This window comes from Coptis chinensis, chromosome 6 (assembly GCF_015680905.1).
Source record: "Coptis chinensis isolate HL-2020 chromosome 6, ASM1568090v1, whole genome shotgun sequence".
NCBI lineage: Eukaryota > Viridiplantae > Streptophyta > Magnoliopsida > Ranunculales > Ranunculaceae > Coptis > Coptis chinensis.
The window spans coordinates 90,346,671-90,368,257 of record NC_141461.1 but is presented as its reverse complement, the minus strand read 5'-3'; the positions used below and the strand labels follow the sequence as shown (position 1 = coordinate 90,368,257).

Here is a 21,587-nt window from a genome sequence, read left to right as displayed (position 1 = left end):
GTTCTACACTTCATTCACATTCACTCATTTCATATTCTTCCCTCTACACTTCTTATTCTAAAAATCGTTTTTAATCCGCTCTAACTTTCAAGTTTCATGGATGCACTAGAAAAGTTTGAGCAGCGGCAAATTGAATATGCTACTCAAGTCTTTATGCTCGTTTGTTTTATTATAGTAATATTTATAATGTGGCATATAGTTCTATCTAATATTTAGGTTTTTTTTTTTTTTTCCCCGTATCATTATGTTGTGTTTCAACACCTCTGTACGTTCTTACATCTTATTGTGATATTATATCTACATTTTCCTTGTCCTTCTACTTATGCTATTTACGTAAAAAAAAAAAAAAAAAAAAAAAGAAAAAAAAAGGAGGTACTCCTTGTCACATGCCCCATTCTTCTCATCCACACTATATTCACTTTTGCGCCATATCTTAGAAGATACACGTGGTCTAACTACCCTGTGACACCTCGATCCGTATCTTTTACATTTTCGGACTGGTGCCTATTTATAACAAGGATAGACACCTCAAAAATCCAACTTCCCTTTTTCCACAAAATTTTCTTCACCACTCCACCTTTAATGGCCCTCACTCGAAGTTTCGTGCCCGAGCAAAATTTTATGGAAAATTTCCAAAATGGTCTTTTTCATCCCTTTTTTGACACTGAAATATTACGTCGAGGATGGTACCCTCTTTTACATTATAAGCATGCATTTTATTCCAGAGAATTGGTCTTGTTGTTCTATAAAAGCGGTTATTTCCAAAACGGGCTATTCTTTGTCCGTGCAAACGGATGCGAGCGTGAATTGACTATGGAAATAATCTCTGAGGTACTTCAAATTCCTATTACAAACCAAGGGGTACACCTTCAGGATTCACCTTTCGACAATATCAGGCATCTGATGTTTGCAACTATCCTTTACGGCGAATACAACAGGAAAAATCGTATTGTTTATTAGCGATCTTTGCAAAAGAATCAATTATCTGTGATCCAATGGGTAGCTCATAATGTGCTCGGCACGTCTAAGACTTCCGAAATAACAAAACCCTCCTCCATCTACTCTGGGTCTTGCAGAGTAACTGCAATGATTTTTGCATTATTAAATTTTTTCGAGGCAGCGATCGCGACGCGTGCGGAAAAAGGCGACTCTTTGCGAACCATTGTGACACTTATCATGATACATTTTTCTAGTTCTTCTCCTAATACACCTCTCAGAACAGCTAACATTCTAACCATTCACTCAGTTTGTAGGAACGGATTATGGAATCTCGACGTTGCAAAGAACCATGTCGATGTAGAAACCGATGAAGATTGTTCCGTTGACAACCTCTTCACTGAAAATGCATTATGCAACGTATTTAATCCTATGGAAGGCCTTCGTTTAATTCAACAAGGAATGATGACATTATTCAAACATCATAATATTATCATCACCAGTCTTCTTGAATTTTAGGACCTGCGGACAATACAAGAAGAGGAACAAGCACAATTCTTGCACAGCCACAACCAGTTCTTGGCAAATCACACTCTCATAATGGAGAACCACGCCGAGATTTACCAGACACAGAGTGAAATATTGCAATGGGCTGTTGCATGGATTGACGACATAGAAAATCTTATAAATGGATTCCTCTCACAAAAGAATCCTCGCTGTTACTTGGGAGCATGACACCATTTAAAAAATTTTCAATTTTCAATTTTATGTTCTTTGTTATTTTCTTTTTAGTTTTTAAATATAGTGAAATTTTCCTATGATAATTTGTTTTTACTTAATCATTCTCATCATATTCTAATATTTGTTTATATTTGTCTACAGGTGGCATCTTTCTTTGTACGTCTTCTACAATGGCATCTCTAAAGATGATTCCAGAATAATCCTTCCATTCGTTGCTGAATTCTCTTGCGTATGGACATCTCTTTAGAGATTTCATCACACGAGTTGGTTAGAACTCCCTTATTCTACACCCGGAGCAGACATACTCCCCAGGTTTGGCCACTTACTTTTACGATCATATGGAGGATCTACCTGCTGTACAGGGTTTCCCTTTGAATGGATTTACAATCCATATTGGTAACATCCGATACCCTTTTTACGAGCAAACAGTTGTTATGGCATTAGACCTTCCTCCTCTTCAGCCAGACATCCCCGTTCAATACATGATACAAAACAACTTTAATGACCATTCTTGGGAAGATTTCGCCGCCTGTTATGGCAATGACCTTGCCCAAGTTATTGAACGTGCAGAAGCTGGCCAATGGCCATACATCACTATTCCACTAGCTAGTATGACCATGAATGTTGGGACTGCCATGTTATTTATTCTTCTGAACATCATGGGGGATTGACATTTCTCCACTGCCTCAAAATCAGCTTGTAAGACGTTCCATGCCCTGGCCCAGCAACATACAGCCTTCGATATCACAGACCTAGTAATTGAGAACCTTAAGAGGGCTCGGTCTTTTCGGCATGACTATATCACCTTGCCAGTTACAACATGCAGGATAGTGAGGACGTACTTCCCACAATTTGCAGCCACTTTTCAGGACTGGGTAAAGGTTGACTCTATATGTCCAACAAACAAGATAATTCGTTCTTTGCGATTTCGGACATGGCGATGCCCTGCAAGGTATATAAAGAAAGTTTGTTCTTTCCCTAATGATGATAAAATGATCGCTCATCTGGACACTACAAAGAAAAGGAAGTGGAGCGAAGTCTGAAAAGCTATGATAGATTGGTGTGATGCAAAGGAATGACATTTCTACAGAGACGAAGCAAGGATGGACCATCCCCCAGTTCAAGGTTGGGGCAATGTGAGTTGATGCATGTACATATTTGTTTTACGTTTTGATGTGAAATAAATAAATAACCTAACAGTGTACTACTCTAACAGTGTGCTTTTACTTTTATGATGTATAATATATACTATGTTACAATAAATTTATGTGGAAGATGTCTGCTATATTTTTGCTCAAGCCTCTCAGGCATACTCTTTCTTCCTCTTAACACTTTGAGGACACAGCGTCCGACTGTTTGGGGGTGGTGAGAACCTTTCGCAAAAATTTGGCATGCATAGTTGTATATAGTTTACTTGATGTCTAAATAAACATATTTAGTGACAAATTCTTGTTTCCCTTTCTATGATGAAAAATATTTAGAAATCTCACCCTAGCATCAGAATTAGGACTTGTTCTTAGAAACTTAATTTAATATGTATGCAATAGTTTTTATATATTTTCATGAGCATTCATGTACTGACTATCATTAAATGTACACAGCAGTAAGTTTCTGGGACCCACGGTTAGACAACTTAGTTTCCATATCCTGTAAGAATCTAACCAAAAGCCTTAAAATATGTGATATATGAGTAATGACACAGAGGAGTAGTTCTTCTGAATAGAGAAGTTCACACGTCTACTTACTTGATCACTACCCAAATCCTAGGTGAGAATTTAGGCCTTCTTTGGATTGATATAGCCAAAAATTCACACGTGTAAAATTTTTTACCGCTAGTCACCCCACTGAACCTTCCATTAATCCTTTCTATTTCACCAAAAAATTATTACCCATCTATTAACCACAAATAAATAAGCCTACCTAGATGATGAGTATGAGAAATAGGATGAAGTGCATAAAAATGAAGAGAAAAACCTTGTCACAAATTAGAATCAATTACCTGCTTCAGAAGAAAAGAAAAATAGAAATAGAAAATATGTTTCAAAAATCAAAAGAAATATCAAAGGTAGAATTTCCCCCAAATCAAATCAAAAGGGAATACAAAAGCTTAAAAAAGCCAAGTATGGAAACCCATGTTAGAAGCAGGAAAGAAAATAATGTTTTTTCTAATATAAATATCTCGAAGACCTTATTCTCTCATACTTATCATTTTTGAATTTTCCATTCTAGTTTTTTCTACACTACCTCCTATGCCCCATAACACCTAATAAAGACCTCTAACTCAATAAGGAGTAGGATAGTATGATAATAAGTAGTAGTTGTGACTTCTCGACCTCGGCTCCTCTGACTGTCATTGAGTATGTGAGGAAACGTGTGCCCACTGCACACTGGAGTTAGCAAAACTTGAGTAGAAAAATAAGAGAAAAATTGTGTTTCGACACATACTTGTGAGAACCTACTTAAGGACGCTATCCAAAGGATCTAGAAACGGCCCTGCTTGTACATTTCATTATAAGATCACTGCATGCATGCTCATACGTAGATGTTTTGATTATTGTATGTATATTAACTTGAATTTCGAAAGAATAAAATCCTTGTTTCCCCCGCTAGTGAGATGTCTAGATACCTGAGATTAATTAAGGAAACAAGCCTTTGTTAGTGAGTCGTTGTATTATAAATGAAGTTTGTGAGTATCTTCTCTTGAAAACTCTCACGAGGCTATAACTCATCCACTAGGGAATTCCTAGTGGTTAAAGGCCTTGTTGCATACGGTCAATACAACCGCACTCTGCGAAATGAGATTTAGCTTAGGACAACACATTTTTGACCACTTATTATTTTAATGTCTCTTCTTTGCTTGAGGACAAGTAAAATGCTGTTTGGGGGTGGTGTGATAAGCACCCAAAACTGTAATACTAAACCCCGAGAGACATAGCATTTTGGTCGATTATGTGTTTAATAATCATGTAATAATTGTATTTTCGTACTTTTGCAAGTTTCCGCAGTTAATATGAATATAATGATAAAACATGCATCGAAGTATGGGAATACTGGAATATGTTAAGTTTCCCACTCAACCCCAGTGAAGCCTGACTAGAGCCGAAGTCTCCAAAAGAACAAAACCAGTACAAAACGGGTCCATATATAAAGAAGCAGCAAACTTCCGATTCTCACATCTGATAAATCTGGATGCCGACGTTGGCTAGTGAACTGCCAGAGCGACCAGGGCGATGAACTCTACGCAAAAATAGAAAGTTGTAAAAACACCAAAATCAGCGCCGCCACTGGACACACTAAGTGGACCCGGCCACTCGGGCCCAAAGGCATGACGAGTCAGCATAGGCAGGTGGCAAGTGATGATCACAATTTTGTGCCACCTCGCAATATGAAAGACACGCACCAATTCAATGTTTGAATTAAATTGGAGAAAAAGACAAAACAAAACTTAAATTCTTGAATTGATATGGGAAAAAGACAAAAACTTAAACAGTTCGAGACAAAACTTTGTTATTCAAAGTTTTGAATGTCTAAATTTCAGAAACAGACAAAACCCAATTAAATCCCTTCACGAGGGTCTCCAGCCTATATATATGAGGAAGGGTCTTCGATATTCCTCCTTCAGCATTTTCATGCTTTAGCCTCCGCTTAGCAGATAGTTAATTTTCATTTCAGCACTTAAATTCTGTCCTTTTCATTTCAGCAGCTCTGTAAGTCATTTTACCCTTAATAATAGTCATTTCTTTTCAAGTTTAATTCCTGTCATGCATTTATTTATTTAATGTATACATCAAGTTTAATTATTCCTTCAATGCCCATGAGCTAATCCCCCCCGGGGGAGGGTTATGCTGCTCGTGTGAGAATCCGGATTGACTCTTTAATATTCTAGAATCACTGCTTAGGAATTAGGCATAGATTAAACATCCGGTCCCAAAATGACTGAGATTGTACAAATTTGGGGTGCTGATGCTCCAGAACAGTCTCGTGCGCGACCCAAAATGTCTCGCACGCGACTCTATGGTGTCAGACAGCTCTCCAATTTGTCCAGCTGATGTGGAATCGAGCCAAGCTAAAATGATATTCCAGAGATGAAATATTAGTTCAACTCCTTATGCTAGTGCGATGCGGCTTAGAGATGTGGGCATTCGCTAGGGATCAATACTCGACGTCGTCTCAGAAACTAGACGGATTAGAGCTGTAGTGATGTGATAATATAAACTGTTGAAAAATGATTCTTGCATGAGTATGATTAACCTTCTCCCTGTTTCTCTATCTTTGTTTATCTACATCAAAATCACTGTAGTAATTTACATTATTTGCATTACCGTTAATTTAATTAAACCAACAAAAAACCTAAAATCCTACTCACCAAAAGTTGTAATTCCAGTTGTGAACCTTTTCCGAGCCCTAAGGTTTGGACAATCCCTTACTCGACCTATCCTACCAATCCCATGTGAGTAAGGTAGCTTGACTAAAACGTACGACTATATAGACTTTGGACTTTGGACTTTGGTCTTTGGACTTCGGACTTCGGACTGTGGACCTCGGACTTAAGTAAATAAATAAGTATAAAACCAATAACGTGAAATCAGCGTTTTATCAGTCCCCATGCAAGAAAGCAGTTTTCACATCAAGTTGCTCTAACTCCAAGTCGAAGTGAGCAACTAAACTCAATAACACACAAATGGACATATATTTGACCACCGGGGAAAATACCTCATTGTAGTCGACTCCTTTCTTATGTGAAAAACCCTTTGCTACCACTCTTGCCTTGTACCCAGTACTGTCGGACTCAGGAAGAATCTCTTTCTTTCTGAACACCCATTTACTGCTGATAGTCCTTTTGCCCTTTGGCAATAAAACTAGGTCTCATGTGTGATTTTTATCAAGAGATTCCATCTTTGCTTGCATAGCTATCAACCAATCTCTGTAATGAGCATCTCTAACAACTTTTTTGAAGCTATCTGGCTCATCATCTTCGATATTCAGTGTATATGCCACTAAATCCACCTGACCATAGTGTTTCACCGGCTTCTCGTGCTCATACTTGTGCACTTCTTTAACTTGTCTCTTTGACCTAGGGTCAGCCACTACAAGTTGCGGATGCTCTTGCTCTTCTTTTTGTTGCTGTGTGGTTCCATGATTTGGTACCTCATCATGATCTAACCAGTCATCTACTGCATCAAACAACTCAAGCTCAATAGGTTGAACTTCTATAGACTCACCATTCTGCCCAGCTACTTTCGGCTTACTGAAAGATAACACGGAAGTCTCATCAAAGGTAACATCTCTGCTGACCAGGAACTTGTGGTCTTCTAGACACCACAATCTGTATCCCTTTACCTTATTTGTGAAGCCTAAGAATATGACCTTGTTAGCTCTAGGATCTAGCTTGCTTTCCCTCACATGGTAGTAAGCTGTCGATCCAAACACTCGCAAAATACTATAATCAGCTGGGTTACCTTACCACACCTCATAAGGTGTCCTGCAATCTATAGCTGGTACTGGTGACCTATTGTACAGGTAACACACCATGGACACTGCATCTGTCCAATACTCTCTCCCTAGACTATTAGACAACAAACATCTCGCTCTTTCAAGCAAGGTTCAATTCATCCTCTCTGCCATTCCATTCTGCTGTGGCGTGCCCCTGACTGTCCAATGTCTGGCAATTCCCTGTTGCGCACAAAACTCTTGGAAAGGTCCATAGGTATACTCAGTACCATTGTCAGACCGTAATGTCTTTACCTTCTTATCTGTGCGATTCTCAACCCTTGCCTTCCACTTCTTAAATGTCTCAAACACTTCATCTTTCAATTTCATCATATACACCCACACATAGCGAGTATGATCATCAATGAATGAGACATAATAGCGGTTACCTCCTTTTGAAGCCACCCTGGAAGGTCCCCAAACATCCGTATGCATATAGTCAAGGATGCATGTTGTCGTGTGCTTGCTTGACTTGAACTTGACTCTGCACTGCTTCCCATAGACGCAATGCTCACAGAACCCCATACTTGGCATATGCGTTTAGGGCATATGTGTGAAAATGGTTTGTCTAAGTTGTACAAGCGAGGGTTCTTGAAGAATTTGAAGAAGCCTTCCCATAGACGCAATGCTCAATACTTGGCTTCTTCAAATTTTCAAGAACCCTCGCTTGCACAACTCAGACAAACCCTTTTCACTCATATGCCCTAAACGCAAATGCCATATCTTAGTGCACTCAAAATCATTACTACATGCACCCACTGCTACATCGCCTATCACCGTACTACCTATCAGAGTATACAAGGTTCCATGTTTTTGACCCTTCATAACAACAAAAGAGCCATTAACAATATTTAGGACTCCACCTTTGCCCACAAACTTGTGGCCTTTGGAATCCAAGGTACCAAGAGAAATAAGACTTTTCTTTAGCTCAGGAATATGTCTCACATCGGTTAAAGTCCTCACTATACCATCATACATCTTGACCCGTATAGTTCCAATTCCTACCATCTTACAAGCAACGTCATTACCCATCAAAACGGAACCACCATCAATGCTCTCATAAGAAGTAAATCACTTTCTATTCGGGCACATATGATAGGAACATCCAGAATCAAGAATCCACCTTTCGGTCATATAGTCTTGTGTGGACACACAGAGACTGAACTCATCCTCTTCAGAGCCTGAAGCATAACTTGCTTCAATTTTTGCCTTACCTTTCTTCTGACCATCTCTCTTGTTCTCTTTCTTCGGGTGAGGACAATTACTTGTGTAATGTCCATTTTATTGCAATTGTAGCACTGTACATGTTTTAAAGGCTTCTTTGACTTGGACCTAGAATTCTCATTGCTTGTAGAATTCTGTTCATACGAATTTCCTCTTGCCACTAGCCCCTGTCCTGCATCAATGATATTCTCAACTCGTGTCTTCTTCATCAACTCATAAGAAAGAAGCGCAGTTTGAACTTCGTCGAGATCTACATCTTCTCTGTTCATAAAGTTAGTCATTAGATGCTCATAGCTTTCTGGCAAAGAGAATATTAAACATGCCGCTTGATCCCCATCATCCATCTTCATGCCAACATTCAAATAATCCGATAGGCGTCGACGGAACTCACTAACGTGCTCTTGCATCGTTGAACCATCCACCATCATGTACCGATAAAGACGCTTCTTAAGGTACATCTTGTTAGTCATGCTCTTGGTCATATACATAGACTATAGCTTGAGCCAAATACCGGCAACGGTATCTTCTCCCATCATACTATACATAACCTCATTAGCAAGACACAACCAGATTAATGAACAAGCCTGTAGATCGAACTCTTCCCAATCATCATCACTCATACTCGCCACCTTAGATTTAATCCCCTTTAAAGCCTTATGCAAACCTTGTTGGATGAGGATGTCCCTTACTTGGATTCTCAAAATCCTAAAATTATTCTTCCCATTAAACTTCTCTACTTCAAACTTAGCATTTGACATCTTGGGAGCCATTTTTTCAAGTTACACACAATAACCCAAAAAAAAAAAACTTTAACTCAGGAATTTAATCGAACACCTTGTCTACACAAATTCCTAGGTCGTAAACCTACGCTCTGTTACCAATTGTTGTGAATATAACACTGCGGAAACAACGCTACCCACTACAATAGATCAATCCTACACAAGGATCAATCCTTCTCACTAGACAAGACTTCAACACCTTCCAAAGTATTCCCAACATTTCTCAATATCAAATAAACAAGTATCTAAAGTAAAACAATTAATGTAAAAGAAGAACAAACCACAAGACGAGATATATCGTGGTTCGGCAATTTGCCTATGTCCACACTGCGAGTTCCAAGCTTTACTAGATGTCCGGAGTAACAAATTACAAGTCTTTCAATTCACTCACAAAGAATGAACACTCAACTCACAAAGAATTGCTCACTTATAATCTCTCTCTTTCTTGGTTTTGGAAAAGTTAGGTTTCTACAGAAAAAAAACCTATATTTATACTATTTCAGAAAACTTTCGAAAAAGGGCAAAAGGGTCTTTGAATTCGTCTTTGAAATCCCTCGACCATGCATTGGGTGGTTAAATGCCTTCACACCAGAATGCAAAACATTTTTTTTCTCTACAGAAACAAACAAGAATAACAATGATCATTTTCTTCATTTCTTTTGCCTTCTTCAGCTCAGAAACTTAGCTCTCCAATCTTTCCTTTTCTGTCTCAAGTGCTTTGATATTTTCTTTGTCTAGCTCATCCTCCCAAGTGAAGAAATCACACCTTTTCAGATAGTATTTACACCCTATGAATTTTCTTCCTAGATTTTTCGGTGTATTTGACGTTCTTATTTTTGTCTCAACCCCACAGAAACAAGAACCTACTAAATTCACCGATGCAGTTGACATCTTTGCAAAAAACTTGAGATTGAAAACAAAAGGTTCCAAAACAAAATGGAAGATAATTTGAATTACTAATAGAATTGATAAGAATGATAGCTAAGGTTGGAGTTAAAGAAGATGATGGCTAGGGTTGGAGATAGAGAAGAGACTGCTGGAAATTATGACCCGTTGGTGGGTTTAATGTCTGGGCTTATGACCGTTGTTAAATTTCTTTTTCTTTCAGTGTTGAAAAACTTGTTTCCATAAGTAATTTAGTTCCACATAAGTAATTTAGGGCCCACAGCAACAATTAAGTTAATTTGGATGGAAACCTGACAGAGTCTCCAAATTGTTAAAATTGAAAAGTTGGATGCCCAAAGTGTTAACCAAAAAAGTTGGTTGCCCACTTATGTGAAATTGGCCATAGTTGGATGCCTAGAAATTCCATTTTTCCTAAACTCTAATATTCTTGACTTGAAGTTTTCTTCTCCATTCCTTTTGGTTCGTTCAGATTTACTTGCTAGATTATAAATGGATTGGTCTGATGATATACCTGATTATCTATTAGACGAGATTGTGGTGAGGCTCGATTCTTATAGAGACTATGTACGACTTCGCACAGTTTGCCCAATTTGGAGATCTTTTCTACCAAAAATACCAAAATATCTACCGTTCGCATTACCAAGTTTTGTGCTCCCTTGTGATGATATTGATTCTGAAGCCGTTCAATCTTTTCATTGCGGCCAGCGAGGTTCATAAACTAGAACTACCAAAGGCTGAACAATGTTTGTGGAAAGGATCGTCTAGAGGATGGCTGGTACAATTAGAAGATAGTCCATCCATTAATCTAATAAATCCGCTAACAAGTACTCGGATGCAGCTTCCACCTTTGACGACATTTCCAAATGTGTTGGAGTACATCCCAGAGAGGATTGGTTCGGAATATTCAGTCATGATGCTAAAGATGAAGTTATTCAGTTTGGTTCAAATGAAGCATTTTTGTATTAAAAAGTTGGTGTTGTCTTCGAGTCCTAAAGGAAAGAACTGCATAGCCATGGCTATATATGGAGATTGTAACAAGTTGGCTTGGTGTAGAATTGGAGATGAGGGATGGAAAACTGTTGAAGGAGGATGGTGTTTCATTGATGATATCATACACTTTGACGGAAAGTTTTATGCTCTAGACTACACTGGAACGCTGATCATTTTACCTGACGAGGAAGTCGGGGCTTCTTGTCCAAAGGCAACCCTCTTTGCGAAACCACCAAATCCGGATGAACCTGACTTTGCTTCAGATAACCTTTATTTGGTGGAATCATCAGGCGAATTGCTAATGGTTGATCGGATTATTGAATCAGGTTGGAAAAAGTTCGACACCACTGTTGGATTCGAGGTATTCAAGTTGAATGTTAATAATTTCAGATCCCCATGGTCTGAAGTAAAGACTTTAGGCGATCGCATGTTGTTCTTGGGACAAAGTGAATCTTTCTCTATGTCATCTTGTGATTTACCATGTCTATGGAAAGAGAATCGTATTTATTTCATTGATGACTGCAATAGAATATTTGATATACATATGGAATTCCAAGAAGAGGTTGCAGGTTCATGTATTGAAGTGTTTAGCTTGGAGGTGTTAGGAATATACAACTTAATTGTACTTACTCTTTACTAATTACCAAACTATACAAACCTTTTGTCTTGTAAGTGTCTTGTACTTCTTAATTAAATCCGAGCCTAGTGTAGATACACTATGTCCTTAAGACAGATTTTCCCCCTCACGGTGCTTGAAGGTTGATGGGGAAACTATCTCCCAAGATAGAATGGATTTCCTTCTATAGAAAGCTAGCACTTCAATTCTATAGACTCGTGAACACAACATAGTATTTGACTAAGAACAGAGGGAGAAGAGAAAGATCAGAACTCTGTGTGATCTGGTTTTTCTTTTTCTCTCCAAATTCATCCACTATTTATAGGTGAGTGGTGCCTTTTCGAAACAACACAGTGACTCTTGGGAAAAAGTAAGCAACTCTTTGAAAAGTCACATGTTTCGAAAGGACACACCATTTCGGCATATAGCACTGTTTCAAACCAGTGCCTATTTCGAAAGGTTGCACCTTTTCGGCATGATGCACTATTTCAAACCAGTGCACATTTCGAAAGGTCGCACCTTTTCGGCATAATGCACTGTTTCAAACAAATGCATCATTTTGAAAAGGTTTTTCTCACATTACGTACTGTTTCAAGAAAAAACTCATTTCATCTTAAGTGGGGTAACTTGGGAGACAAACTACTCATTCATATTTAAATGGATTTGAGCAAATCATTTTTCTAACAATCCCCCACATGAATGAAAATTTGGCTTCTTCTATCATAAACATCGGATTTCTGTTCTTTTACAAATGAAAAGATATCGCATCAAGTCAAGTAGCATGGGAGGCCTTGAACTTGCCTTAGTGAAAGACGATCGGATTTAATTGGACGATCAGTAGACTTCAATTAATGTCCTTGAACTGTCGGCCGTTTGTATAAAACCTAGACAATCATCTTCACGCTAGCATACCGTCTTGAATCTTGTTGGTTCTCACGTTTGTGTTCATTTTGGCCTTGAACACTTCTTGGTTTTAGATAGTGCTTTTAAGACATTTGTCTTTAAAATTCTCATAGAAGCGGCCCCACACTTCGCGACTAACATAGGTGATTTCTATAAAGAATATCCTGCAATACTCCACTTGGATAACATAACTTTCCAAGATATAGTAAATCATTAAAAGCTTGACTTATCCCGGTTTCTGGCGGATATGCTTTTTGTCTTATATAGGAATGGGTTAGAGTATAATATTACTCTCGGTGCTAACCGAGTCACAAACATAATTCAGTTGGCCCATTGAACCTAGATCTTGGGATCTCCAAATAACTAGGTTGGTTTTTCCATTATGATGACTCTTGGTTGATTATCTCAAAAGCTTTAAGCCCATTCCCTTGATAATCTTTCTACTTGCTCTCTTGTTAAACCTTTTATAAGCGGATCCCATAATGTTATCTTTTGACCTTACATAGTCGATTGAGATAACTCCATTTGAGAACAATTGTCTAAGCGGTATTATGTCTCGGCGACGATATGTCGAGACTTCCCGTTATACATGCTACTCTGTGCTCTACCAATAGCAGATTGGCTGTCACAGTGTATACACACTGCTGGCACAGGTTTAGCCCTGTTTGGAATATCCTCTAAGAAATTTCGAAGTCATTCAGCTTCTTCTCCAGCTTTGTCCAACGATATGAATTTTGATTCCATAGTGGACCTTACTATGCACGTTTGCTTTGAGGATTTCCAAGAAATTTATGCATCTCTCCTAGAGTAAAACACCACATTTGATGTCTTTTGAGTAATGCTTCAACAAATTTCCAATTTTTAATTAATTAATTCAAGAAGATACATAATCCCCCACATTTTTCCAATTTCTCATGACAAAGTCAATAAATTGGAAAACCATTTAGATATATGTTTTTCAAGTGAGGCTTCTTGTTAAAGAATGTCACATATCATTCATATAGTGTCGAAAACACTTCTAAGACCTCAATTTTGCTTACAAGTATGCTTATAAAACAATATCTTAAGCAATCTTCTTTATTGACACTCTTTGGCGCAATAGTAAAACACATATATCTTACAAATAATACAATATTTTTAGAACCCTTTTAGCACCCTCCATTCCTAACATCTGGAATGAAGCAAGGATTCTCGGAATCTTGGATCATAATTCCCCCCAAGTGTGGCATTACCACCACCTTGTTTGCTTTCAAGAAGTCCATTCCAAGAATGACTTGAAAATAGTCTAAGCGAGCTACCATTAGGTCTACCTTTCCTCGCCAGTTGTGCATCTTAATGTCAACTTCCAAAGCGAGTCCTTTCACCGGTTCGGCTTCTTGGTTCAAGCCTCTCATAGAGCCTGTACATTCTGCTAGTTTCAATCCAATAGCCTCGTATACATACTTTCGAGAGATTAGCATTATGAGTTGAACCAATTATCTACCATTGCTAGTATACACCAGTAGTTATTGAGTTCCACTTCTACTTAACATAAGGTCGTCATCGGGGACCAAAATGTTCATACCATTCAACGAACTAGTAGGTCTAACAAATGAAATAGGAACATCATGAATAGGAGAACCTGGTGGTGTTGTCATTTCTATTCTAAAATAGAAACACACCTTCGTTATTTCCTTAAACCAAAAAGAAAAGAAAACAAAACAAATTACGTTGGTAAAGAAAGAAGAAGAAAAAAGGAAATCTGTCTTAAGTTGTTAGGAATATACAACTTAATTGTACTTACTCTTTACCAATTACCAAACTATACAAACCTTTTGTCTTGTAAGTGTCTTGTACTTCTTAATTAAATCCGAGCATAGTGTAGATACACTATGTCCTTAAGACAGATTTTCCCCCTCACAGTGCTTGAAGGTTGATGGGAAACTATCTCCCAAGATAGAACGGATTTCCTTCTATAGAAAACTAGCACTTCAATTCTATAGACTCAGCGAACACAACATAGTATTTGACTAAGAACAGAGGGAGAAGAGAAAGATCAGAACTCTGTGTGATCTGGTTTTTCTTTTTCTCTCCAAATTCATCCACTATTTATAGGTGAGTGGTGCCTTTTCGAAACAACACAGTGACTCTTGGGAAAAAGTAAACAACTCTTTGAAAAGTCACATGTTTGAAAGGACACACCATTTTCGACATATAGCTTTTGTTTGAACCGGTGCCTATTTGAAAAGGTTGCACCTTTTCGGCATGATGTCTTGTTTCAAACCGGTGCACATTTCGAAAAGTCGCATCTTTTTTCGGCATAAATGCTGTATTTCAAACAAATGCATCATTTTGAAAAGGTTTTTCTCACATTACGTACTGTTTCAAGAAAAAACTCATTTCATCTTAAGTGGGGGTAACTTGAGAGACAAACTACTCATTCATATTTAAATGGATTTGAGCAAATCATTTTTCTAATAGGAGGATGGGCGCTTACAGCCATTACCACTACCATCTGGATGTGAAGGTTGTCGAAGAAGAGTTTGGCCTGCACCAATCTGGATTACGCCAAACTACTTCTAGTTTTCTTATTTATGTGTTGTTCAATTTGAGGAGAGGAATTTTCTTGTTTCATCTGCACGAGGGAACTAATGGGAAGTTTGTTTTTTTGCTTTGGGGCAATTTATTTGTGTTCTTTTTTTAATCAAGAATTTTTCTTTTATTATAATTATTATTTATGTTTTGGTTACTCTGTGTATTGATTTTATGTCGTGATGATAATTTACTGCTATAATATTGGAATAATTTGTGCTGGATATTTGAATATGTTTGCTTTCCGATATTTGAATAGTTTACTGCTATATGCATTGTTGTGAACACATGCCAATTTTCTGTGCTACTGTGCTAGTAAGCCAAAAAGTGTTTCTCTAAGTGTGTGAGAACTGAGAAGTAGTGAACATCCTGGTTTTGCCAGGGTATCTTAAATAGTATGAGTATCATCCCACTCATCACAGCAAATTCCACGTGACATGTTGGTGCCTAAAACTGCTCCGTTAATCTAAAATGCTCATGTACTCGTATCACGGTAATGTCCATCGGAAAGAAAGCCAAAGTTGGAGAGTTGCCCATTCTTAATGTAAGTGCTATATATGGGATCCGTAACTACATTAGTATATATGTTTGAATGGGTTTGACTGTTGTCTGTAACTCTGTACTACTTCTGACTGTTTTGTTATGATTTGCTTCCATACATGGAATAAAACTTGAAACTATTCTCAGTTCAGTTTATGTAATTTACCGGATTTTTTTTGCTAAAGGTAAACACGAAGTTGTAGGGAAAAAGGGATGTTTTGCACTTTTAATGAACTAGGTGAATTTGAAATCTGTTGGGGTGTTGGGACATAATGCTGAAGGCAAGATCATAGTTTGTGATTCCGAACGAAACTTTGGAATTCCAACTGGAATTTTGGTTTTTCAAAAAACCATAATTCCAAATATAGAGTTGAAATATCTAAAATTCGAAAGTATTTGAAATTCCGAATGTAATAGGGTCAAAATTTAATGGATTTCGGTTTTTGGATTTATCAAAATTCCAAAAATTCCGAAATCCCGAACTATGGGCAAGCTACGCTTAAGACAGGTATATAGGGATAGCTTTTCCCCTCATATTGTCATATATGTAATCTCTACACTATATGATAGCCATATCTCTAAACTATATGGGTCTTCAAGAAGCCTCCTCAACTCTGCAGTAGGCAAATTTAAATATCTTTATTTACTTAATTTAGAAACACTTCCCTCACTAAATTTAGAATAAGCCCCATTTTTATTAATACTAGCAAAAGTGTACGTGCATGCACGTCTTCACTTGCCAAGATGTGCTAAAATATGCACTTGATAAATAAAATTGGTTAAACTTGGAGAAAATTGAGTGAGAAATCGGGATAAGGTATTAGAAAACAATCAATAAAACAGAATATAGCAGTGATATTTCAATTTGAATATATTTCAATAACATCTATGTTTCTTTGAAGTCTGAACATCTTGGCAAAAATAATTAAAAGTCACATCGATTAATTAGAAAGTATGTCAACGTAGAAGACAATAATTTGTATCTTCATATGCGAGAACAAAGAGAAAAAAGAACGGACATTGAGCTCCATCTTGCCATCCATTTGTGTCGAAATAAGAATTAGAAGTTTTCAAAGAATCGATGTGTTCAAAACCATCTTTGATCTTTCATTCACCAAAGCTATGCAGATCAACCCTTTTAGTCAAATTCTCCACACTTTAGCATGGACCAACAGCGAGGATAAAAGATTCGATAGTGTAATTTTAAAATTAGTTCTTCATTCATTTTGAACATTCCTGTAATACATCTCTTCATCCTGTAAAAATTATGCATTATATTATAAATGAAGCATTGACACCATTCCTACAGTAGTACCAATGGAGCATTGATGTTTACACCAATCATATCCAATCATTTCTATGTAGCCTTAACTCGATGAGAGAACAATTACCGCGTTCAAAGTTGGTGAGGAATGTTCTAAAGTTGGTGAGGAAAGAAAATATAAATAGAGAAATCAGTGTCATAAGCAAGTGGTTGTAATAGATGGAAGAAGACAAAGCTAAAGCGACATCAATAACATGGCAGCAAATGGAGCAGCTATGTATGGGGGTAGTGCACCAACTATGACGGTTGATTCAGGTTGAAAGAAGACCATTAGAAAGTGGGAATCACTTGATACTAACTACTTTAATTTTATTGACTAAGATCATTGTTGTAGTGTCTATTAGTTTGGCAATGTTTTGAGGTTTTGAACACTTAAAAGTGCTATGGTATAAAAAGCACGTCAATTCCCCAGACTTGGTACTTCACAGTCCCCACCCCCTTTTATTTATAAAATTAAAATTGTTGACTTCGCCCAAAAAAAAAGAGTAAAAGACAACCAAATATAGGATATGGAATTTGCCACCATGCACTTCAGGATAAATTAATCAATAGAATCCACACATACTTTATATTGGTTATTGGTTATTACCCAAGAAAAAAACGAACCTTGCAAAAGTAAGAATCTGAATACTGTTGATTATTAATTTTAAGCCTAGCACGGTAGAAATTAGAAAAAGACAATTCATTTGTTATCAAGATCAAAGATCTAAGATCAGTAACAAATAAGAAGTCAAATACTTTTCATAAGCATTTCTAAGAAGCACATTTTGGATACATTTTTGTAGGATCAGTGATAACAACATCATCGATATTGATTTTTGAATAAACAGAAAAGAGGGGCATCGTCGCATTATAGGCTTGACATAGTGATCTGCATGAAATATTATAAAGCCTGAGCAGCTACAAATGTAATGTAATTAAGCGACGATAAATGTAAGTGACAGAAAAGAGCTTAACCTTTGAATGGGCGTCAACGATATCTTTCCAAACATTTGGAAATGGTTCAACCAATGGGGGCAAGTCATTATGCACAGGCAGGCATGCTTAGGTACAATGGGCACACGTTGCGCTCGTGTGGCTGCGAGACAAAAAATGCATGAATCGAAAACATGATTGAAAGAGAAGAAAAGCTAAAGAAAAATTTACCAAATGGCACGTGAAATATATACCTAAACATAGATAGCAAGAAAGAACATATGTTGCACTCCGTCACTGATTTTATTCCTTTATTAGGTTCCAAATCTTAAAATTTTAAGTTCTTGATATGTTGTTCAAACCTCAACAAATTTCCAAATTACAATGATAACTAATGAACATACTACTCGTGGAGCAAAATTATTGGGCTACTAAGTGCACCAACAATGGCCAAACCGGGGAGTTCTTTTAGCATGTTAAGATCTCGTAAAGTTGGATCTTTTGTGTTTAGAACATTCCCCATGTCATATTCAATAATAATAGTCTTACAAAAAACCGAAATAGAATCCTAATAACGGAAATAGCATTCAATAATAACCTTGCTACTCTCAATGGTTTGTGAAATACTATCCTTCTCACAGGGCCAGGCATGCAAAACCGGTGTGCTATGTCAAACATTGACACCTATAGATAAAACAATTCCACCAACTTTGATATCAACGTAAATAATAAGTTACAACTATAGTTGGTCGAAAATGATATGATTTATAGAGCTGGGAAGATATATAGTCATACTCTTATCTAATTTTCTATCGTAGCCACAACTTGAGCAATAAATCAAGGAGTTAAGGGAACCAATGATAATATACCCTTCACCACCACTTCTCTTCTTAATCGTTAGTAGGGTATATACATATATCCTTGAAAGTGTTCATGTCACTTCAAGGAGAACTTGTGATCCATCCATTAAAGATATTTATACAAAGTAATTGAATACTGATTTCATCTACAGTGACAAATTTCACAGAAGAGTACGTGCATTCAAAAAGAAGCAAAATGAAAAATCAACCAATATTGTCATGAACCCAAGATAAGTATGTTATTCTTTAAACAGTTGTACGTGAGTGACGAAACCTAGAAAATATATATGAAATTAAGCGTCTAACTATTTTGGCAACTGCAGACCGAAGAGCGTCGCACAATGTCTACTAATTGAGTAATTAATACAAATATTTGAATTTGCATATACCGTGTATGTAGGGCTGCTGAGAGATGCCTGACCACCTCCTGAATTAGTGATTGTAAACCAAATAGGCAGCTTGCTCAACTAGACCGAGAGATTGCGAGTTCATCTAATTTCTCGGTGATGATGCAAGTGCCTCGATTATTTGAGCCAAACAAAGCGAAGCATGCTCCAAAGACTGAAAAATGTTACACATCATAAGACAAAGAATAAAAAATGATGACTTGAACTTTGAAGCTTGGATATAGGCAACATTGCCTTTGAGTCATGATACTGAAGAAGGTTTGTAAGTAAAGGTGCAAATTCCATAACAAAATCAGCTGCAAATTTGAATAGAGTTTCTATAACAAATTTGCGTGATAGAATAGATAATGATATTCGTTGAAATCGACAATGAAAATAGTGAGATATTATTAATAAAGAACAAACAAAAGATAGGCAAATTGGCCTTACCACATAATACAATTAATTAACCAAGCTATGTGCTATAATCTTTACAATTACCTAAACACCAATAGAGAAGAAGTCAAGATAAGACAAAGACGACCATAAGTGCTACTTGCTTTCAGTAAACAGGTAGTTGAGTATTCTTAGGATGTCTTCTTGGCGGTTGAGTATTCTTGGGATGTCTTCTTGAGTTTGTATCGATTGCATAGTTGTAATAATAAGAAAACACCAAATTCAGAAACAAAACCATATTCATAAGGCAAGTTTGGCTATGAGTACAAAAAGCGGGGAAATTCCAAAGAAAAACCACATCAGGCCACCCAATAGAAATGTTTGACAATGTGGAGTTTTGCTAATATAATATGAAGGAGATAAAGGCAGGTCTTTCGATTTAAAGGGGAAATTAAAGACCGAGAAAAGATTATATCGAAAAATACCCCTTCCTAGCAAACTATGGACTGAAGGAACCGGAAGGAACATCAATTCCTTTTACGATTATCACAAATATAATGTGACTGAAGTCTTGACTTTTGTTTTGGAGTAGCATGTGTTTATATAGTGTAAGAAAGTAAGGTAGATATATTGGAAAACCTATCAGTTTGAGAGTATAAAATTCGTAATGTGAAGAGCGAAATCATTACCTCCTTCTCATTGTTATAAGCTTGAGCACAATCTATATGTCGATAGCCAGCCTGCTTTGAAAGAGAAAAAAACAGTCTTTCAAGCTAAGTTACATCGACCACATGCAACAAAATATTTTAAAAAAAAAATGATACCTGATGGTAATAGTGACAGCGTTACCAACGACACCAGGTTCAGCTTGCCATGTGCCTAACCCGATCGATGGAAGTTTAGCTCCAGTATTCAATTTAAATAATCTTATCGCGTTCGACACCAATATAAGCTTTAAAAAGGGAAGATATGTTCAATCCAAACTCCAGATTACCTTAATTTAGTTTTGTTCCAGAAGTTTGCATGGAAACCTTCAAACTTTTTACAAAAAGGCGCATGCACACTTAAGTCGAGAAAAATATTTATCTTGAGAGTAGACTTCATCTTTCCATGGAGCAAATATTCGGAAGTCTAAATTACAACATAATATTTGTTAAGAATGTCGAGAATAAAGCATGATTAATGAACTTCGGTTTAAGCATACATAGCAGAAATATGCGGTGTTAGACAATTCCAAAACCGGTTCAAGCACTATTTGATAGCTTCAATAAATTATTACAAGTAAACTCATTTGATTGAACAAATTTTCATTTTTCCACAAGAACCATTTTCAACCAAGCCAATTATAGAACAAATGAAGGATTAACCAATAGCGAAACATTTATTCGGATAACATGTTGATGATTACGGCGATATAAATAGAGTATATTTTACGGTCATGATTGATCGATACTACATAATCACCACCGCGAGACTAAGTAATATCTGTCACGGCTGCATAATGACTGAAGGAACCTTTTGTAGTTGCCAATTGTCAAAGTCCACTCGACATTTCTCCAAAGATGGAAAGATCCACCATACCCATGAGCTAGAATTGAATCTCCACCGGGGCTCCAATGGCCACCATAAAACCCTAAAGCCACAATGGCTCAATTCACCAAGCGAAACCACATTCATCCGGATACGTGGTTTTTTCAGGTTGCCAAATCATCATGGTCTTATCCATAGAAGCGAGATAAGATTGAATAAGGTTGATAGACATCACTCCTTCAAGAGATAAAATGGATGGAGGCTGCCATTGACTTGAATATACCGATCCTCATGTCCAATTAGTAAAGATTGTTGCTTTTACCCTCATCCTTTGCTCTAACAAAGCGATTCGGGGGACACTTTCCTCCATATGGGTGGGTGGTTTTGAACATCCGCTTCCGCAGTTGGATCGACAAATTGAGCTCATGAAGCGGTTGCTTTTGTGGAAAGATTGTGAACATGCAAAATGTCATCAATGTT

The 21,587-nt window shown here is 37.1% G+C and overlaps 1 protein-coding gene and 1 long non-coding RNA gene across 2 annotated transcripts; one reads left to right on the top strand and one right to left on the bottom strand.

Moving 5' to 3' along the window:
* The first annotated feature begins 10,477 nt into the window (after positions 1–10,477).
* On the top strand, positions 10,478–15,220 carry LOC147495288 (F-box protein SKIP23-like). Its single transcript, XM_086569043.1, has 2 exons — positions 10,478–11,664; positions 15,049–15,220. Exons 1-2 carry the CDS (start codon positions 10,639–10,641, stop codon positions 15,145–15,147), a joined length of 1,125 nt encoding a protein of 374 aa, XP_086425169.1. The 5' UTR covers positions 10,478–10,638; the 3' UTR covers positions 15,148–15,220.
* A 2,422-nt stretch (positions 15,221–17,642) lies between these two features.
* On the bottom strand, positions 17,643–19,273 carry LOC147495287 (uncharacterized). The gene is made up of 3 exons (XR_015199739.1): positions 19,185–19,273; positions 17,978–18,098; positions 17,643–17,891 (listed from the first exon to the last, which is right to left on the bottom strand). It is a non-coding gene; the product is annotated as an uncharacterized LOC147495287 (long non-coding RNA).
* Positions 19,274–21,587: the final 2,314 nt, after the last annotated feature.

What these genes read in the sequence shown, in the direction of transcription:
- LOC147495288 (XM_086569043.1), top strand. Translation starts at nt 10,639, where the DNA reads ATGTACGACTTCGCACAGTTTGCCCAATTTGGAGATCTTTTCTACCAA. An exon ending in TTGAAGTGTTTAGCTTGGAG is followed by an intron (nt 11,665 to 15,048) that starts GTGTTAGGAATA and finishes TTCTAATAGGAG; the next exon opens with GATGGGCGCTTACAGCCATT.